At 47.0% G+C, this 5,841-nt stretch overlaps 1 protein-coding gene across 1 annotated transcript; it reads right to left on the reverse strand.

Annotated features, from left to right (window-relative positions):
- Positions 1–304: 304 nt before the first annotated feature.
- On the reverse strand, positions 305–5,621 carry LOC148033862 (uncharacterized). Its single transcript, XM_087681862.1, has 5 exons — positions 5,397–5,621; positions 5,135–5,309; positions 2,497–5,035; positions 2,331–2,406; positions 305–1,910 (listed from the first exon to the last, which is right to left on the reverse strand). The coding sequence occupies exons 1-5, from the start codon at positions 5,412–5,414 to the stop codon at positions 1,128–1,130; spliced, it is 3,591 nt and encodes a 1,196-aa protein (XP_087537988.1). The 5' UTR covers positions 5,415–5,621; the 3' UTR covers positions 305–1,127.
- Positions 5,622–5,841: the final 220 nt, after the last annotated feature.

The following is a 5,841-nucleotide window of genomic DNA, read 5'->3' on the forward strand; positions in this document are numbered from 1 at the left end:
CTGACATCGATGATGCAGCTAGAGTACAAAATGAATCCAAACCTATGCCAACTGGTTTAACCTTGTAAATTTTCACTTGTTGGGTCAATTCCAAAATCGTTACAATCATTGACCATAAGTCACCATGCGGTGATGATGAGAGGAACCGAATCCTAACCAAATCTACTTTACAACCGAACATGGAGAAATGTACCCACGTGAAACAATACGCCATTTAGCCATTCTATTGGTGAACTCTAGGGTCCTAAAACCGTATGCACATGCTGCACGCCAAGACAGCTGCCATTATGGACATATGCGAGAGAAACGATATCATTTTTAGGTCTTCAATGAGGCATCCATCCACCTCTTCTAAATGCCTTAATGTGCATTTGTATACTTTCCGAAGGGCAAAGGGATACAAAGGCGATCACGATCAAGTACAATGGGTTTATGGGGCACGAAGTGTCACATAAACTTTAAAGTTATACTCCATGGGTGAGTAAGGTTCAAAAAAGAAAACAAGAAGCTAATTCGATAAAGGTAGGGACAAAAGTTGACATTACGGCTGGAGTCCCCCAGGAAGGGGTTGAAGGGTTGGTAGGTTGGACGGTTTGACTCCCAGGGAGAAGTTGTAACTTGTGGGAGGGTTTAGGGTGGTTGGACAACAGTGCAAGTACAGTACAGAAAATGAATCCAGCCTCTACAGTGTAAAGAAAATGGATCCTGCCCCTACTCGCTCGCCAATTGAACCTTTTGATTTTCCTCCCATTGGGTCAGTTCCACGATCATTGCTGCAATCACTAACCTCAAAGCACCGTCCCTAGATGACTGAAGGGATCAAGCCTCAAGTCCCCACCTCGTGCTTTACAACCAGATCCAGACCCTTTCTAAGCACTTACTAGAAGGAACAGCATGATATTCGTAAACACTTAATCAGGAACGGCGCAGGATCCATGCTAATAATAGCAAAACTCTACGGACTAAAACTGTGTACATGGAGAGCATAGGACCGTTCTAATAGTAAAACTCTACGGAATAAAACTGTATGTATGGATAGCACATCCTGCAGAGTCAGCAGACCATAGCAACTGTCATTATGCAAATGTTCGTATGAGAGCAAAGAATGTACAGAAATCGCTCTTGTTTTACCCCCGACCACTCCTGGTGGTCTTGGCAAAGAACCTGCTTAGACCGGAACCATGCTTGTCGTCGAGGTCATTTCCACTATTGTTATTCCTGCTGCTACGTAGGCTCAGAAACCTGGCAGGTGATCGAAGAGGCGAGCTGGGCACGGCCATTCCCTCTTGCTGATGATGCTGATGATGCTGATGATGATGATAATGATGAGGATCACGATGAGTTTCGTCCGGCTCTCCTTGTTGCAAGGAGAGCCTGTGGGTTTTGATGATGGCCTGCGACTCAGCCTGCCTCGTTCCATTGAACCTTGCGCTGGCCGTAGGGTGCCCAGCACCCCGCCGCAGAGCCGCTGGTGGCTGTTGCTGGTCTGATAACCCCTCTGCAAAGCTTGTGGTGGTGCTGCTGGCACTGCTAGTGGCACCACCACCATCGCCGCCCCCACTACTGTGGCTGCTGCTAAAATAGGGCCTGCTACTGCCCACATGCACCCCCCCTCCTTCTCTCCTTCCCCTTTGGCTTCCGGTTGCCCAGCTTGATACAGAGCTGGCTTCGTCTTCATAGCCGCCTTCCCTTGTATAGTGATCGCTTGCTTCACTCTCACACGATACCACCTCATTCGTGTTACAGGACGCCACCTCATTGGCAGTTTTCTTGTTCCGATTGAAAGGGATGGAAAAGGATGCATCTATCACCTCCGTTGGAGCGCCCAAAGCCTTTAGCTGCTTCCCTAACGCAAGAATTGTTTGCTGGCATTCAGCCAGCTTCTCCGCTGCCGCAGCCATCTCCTGTTCCTAATCATTTCAAAGATATCAACACGAACAAAACTCTCATCTTTGGCAAAGCACCGTCAAATCTCAAATTGCAAAAACAATATACAGATAGATCCTAAGAATGTTTTTATATTCGCTCAGAATCACTTTCATTGCAAATTAACATTGAACCAAAATACAAGTCAATAGACAATTTTGATGTTGACTTGCAAGTCAGAATTAAATTATCAGAACGTGGAAACCACTGATGGAAGAACTCCTAAAGTCTAAAAGACACAATAATTAGTCCTAACGTTGCTACCTTTGCCGAACTTGACATAAAGATTTCAATGAGATTCTAGGGAAATTTTACCTTTCTTTTTAAAAATCACTCAACAAAGTCACGATGATACTTTGCAGGAAAGCAATCGGATTATCTTTCACTTTTGCACTCTTGATTACCTTTTTCAGTCTTGCTAATTCTTCATCTGCAGTCAGTCCTGATTGCCCCTGCTTGGTTGGTAGGGAATTCCCTTCTCTGGAAGACCAAAAAAACTTCAGTTGGCACTAGACGATGTATTGTACCCCCAAGACAGACAGGAAAGTTTATTGAACATAAAGCAGATACCTTTCTTGTTGGTTTTGTTGCTGTCTCACTTCTTCAAGTTGTTTCTCGACCTGACTATAGCATATTATCTTCTCTTTCAGCTCTTCCTCTAATTCAAAGACTTTGTTCTCCAGCGCCTTTGCATTATCCTTACAACTGCAAAGTTGACACTCTAAAGAAAGCTTACAGGACTCGAGATCAGCTATGGTACTTTCTAAAGACTCTATCTTGTCCAAAGCTTCACCTAATCGAGATTGCAAATCAGATGAGCGGCTCTCTGCATCCAGAAGCTCGCTCTTCAAATTTTGAGCTCTCCCATTAGCTTCGTGAAGTTGCAAGTCTAATTCTGCCAACTTCTGCAACGATATTTTGTAATTTTCTTCTAACTTGTTATTTTCCATTTTTAACTGCAAAATCTCACTCTCGAAACCGTCAATCTTCCGTGCTTCAATCTCCAATTCCTCCCTCAGTGCAGCGTTTTCAGACATGCTCTTGCAGAGCTCTTCCTCATGGGTAGATGCTTCAGAAAACCGAAAACTTAAGTTTGACACTGAGCTTTGATCAGGAATTGTGTCCTGCGATTCAAGAGCCTTTGCTTCCTCCATGTGACTTGCCTTCACCACTTGAACGGGAGTGTTCCTGGTGCTGCTTACATCGCAGTCGTTGCAATGCATTAATCCATTCCTGCCTTGAGGGCTTCTTAGGCTGCCGGCCTTATCAGGTGACTTGTCATGGAGAGAAAACGTAAGACCAACTAGCCAATCCAAAGCAGAGGCGACCTCAGCTATGAAGTCTATGATGTCAACTTTTCCCTGTACAAGGCTGTTACACAAATTCACGAGGCTTTCTACGCAAGAGTCCAACCCAGAGCGCTTCCATTGCTTTCCAGGACTAGCATTTTGAGTGACCCCTTCTTCATCTGAGGCACAGTCAGTATCCAGCAACCACTGAGGGTATGCAAAATTGTAATCTGTTTGAGCAATTCCCTCAGCAATGTCTAATACCTTGCGGACAGCTGCAGCCAACTGTGCACCGAGAGCGCTAAATTCTGATTCAGATTCAGCTGAATCCACTGACTTTAGGGGGGTGGAGCTGTCTGAGTAGGGCAAAGAGGCTGTCATTACAAGGTCTGTTGCTGGTTGCCTAACTCTATCCCCCTCCTCCGCTGCATTTTCAATTTCTGCAGCTTCCATGGCTTCAAAAAACGACTTCTTTCCTTCGGCTGATGCGTCTCTTGTTGCCAACAGCTGCTGCAATTTCATAATTGTGGCCTCACTTGACGACTGTTTAGCCTTAAGGGCGTCCAGCTGCCCCTCAGCATAAGCAAGCTTCTGTTTCAGGTCAGCACAAAGCTTATCTTCATTGTCTCCCAAAGGTTCCGTTTTCCCTTCGGCACATTGGGACTTCTCAAAGTCTTCCGTCACGTCTCCGGTGGGTAAAGATGCAAGCTTTTCCATCTCTGCAAAATCATCCATCAGCTCATCTAAGCAAAGCGATTGACGCAGGTTTTCTGGGGCATGCACCTTCTTTTCTTGTTTAAACTGATCCAGTTCTGCAATCAAAGCGGATGCCCAGGATTCTGCACATCCCTCCTCTGCTTCGCCTGCTTCTTTTTCTATACTGTTGGCAACACAAGACCCCGGCAGAGACGAACATGCAGATTTTGAGGAGTATTGCGAGCAAGACTGGCTATCCTGGTGTTCATCAGTCCATAGTTTTTTGGCAGTTCTGGCACACATCAATCTCGCTTCCTGAAGCTCGCTGTCCCTTTTGGCCAGAAGAGCTTTCAAAGACTTAGTCTCTTCCTCCATAGCCACAAGTCGACCTGATAACAGTTTGTTTTCTTCCCTTAGCCCTGCTGCATCAACTCCATTCTCGACCGCAATCTCTTCAGATTTCAGAAGGGAAGTTGACACCATGTTTCTGCGGTAAGGGGAACGTCTCCTATTCTTATCGCCTCCATCTCTCCCTGACACGGCATCCGTTTCCGGCTTCTTCTGCGACAATGCAGCCACATTAGGAAGTCTGCTCTTCGCTAAAAGCCTCAGCCTTTGGCACTCCTCCTCCAGCTTGGCTATCTTCTTCACTCTTTCCAAGTTCTGCTTCTCTGAAGCTTCCGATGCCTTCCTGTTGAACTCCCGCTCCTTGTTGCGAAGGTCTAATTCTCGACCTAGAGCATGTAGCTCGTTTCTAAGCCTAGAGTTCTCCTTCTCCACAACACCTAAACGAGCTCGAAGCTGATTTCTCTCAGAATCGGCCGATTCCAGAGCAGTCTTTGCTTGTTGCTTGAGGGACTCCGCCATAGCCTGATTCTCTGCCACGGCATCAGCCAGCTTCGCTTCCATATCTGCACGACTTTTCTCCCACTCCTTTGTTTTTTTCAAGACCGCATCCTGGATTTTCTGTTCTTGCTCGTCTCGGACATGCCGGAGCTGTTTCATACACTGCTTCAGTGCTCCATCTAAATGAGAGGCTTTGTCTTCGGCAGCGAGTTTTTGCTGAAGAGCAGCCTCGAGCTTTTCCTTGACAGCTGCTACCTCCGCCTCGGCTTTCTCCCAACCTGCAAAGGAAAAGGCATGTATTAAAGCCTTGCACATTCACAACGCAGATCACAAAAACAAAGCCAATGGAGTTATGACACAAGCCGGAGACCCCAAACCTGCGACTGCCTCTTCGGCAATTTTCATGTGCTGTTTGACCAGCTCATTGCTGTCATCCGTTTCAGAGGAGGTGGCAGCAAAGGAGAGCTCCTGGCCGCTCGTTCTCCGCTGCGGCTCGGCCACCTCTTGCAGCTCATCGGAAGCGCCGTAATCACCTGAAATTTGTGAACCTCCCTGCGCAGGCAAAAGCCAGTATAACGTGAAACGGAAGCGAAAGTACGCAGCAGCTTGCAGTTCACGCGTATGCAGAGGTCTTCTTACCTGTGCAGCAAGCTCCATTGTCGAAGCTCCAGGCTCAGCTCTTCAATGGAGTGCGTTCAAAGCAAGGAAAGGGTGGAAGGTCTGACACGAGAGAGAGAGAGAGAGAGAGAGAGAGTGTGTGTGTGTGTGTGTGTGTGTGTGTGTGTGTGTGTGTGTGTTTTCTTTTTTGATGTTTACGTCGAGAGAGACGCATCTCGCTACTCGCCCTTCGGTTATTAGGCTGTTAGCGCTGACAAAGTGTTTGGCGCACTTACAAGCTATCCTGAGCTTGTGAAGACGACGAAAGGAACCAGTTCCACTGAGGCACAGTGTGAACGTGTTACATCTCTCGTTTACTGGCTCTTCCCCGTTCCCGCGACCGGCTGTCGCCCGTCACATTATGACCCCTTTTCAAACTCTGCCGGTTTGGAGGGAAACTCTCACGTTGTCCGAGAAACTTTGAAAC

The sequence above is a fragment of the Lygodium microphyllum genome, chromosome 7, assembly GCF_053477565.2.
Source record: "Lygodium microphyllum isolate KBCC chromosome 7, Lygodium_microphyllum_v1.1.10, whole genome shotgun sequence".
NCBI lineage: Eukaryota > Viridiplantae > Streptophyta > Polypodiopsida > Schizaeales > Lygodiaceae > Lygodium > Lygodium microphyllum.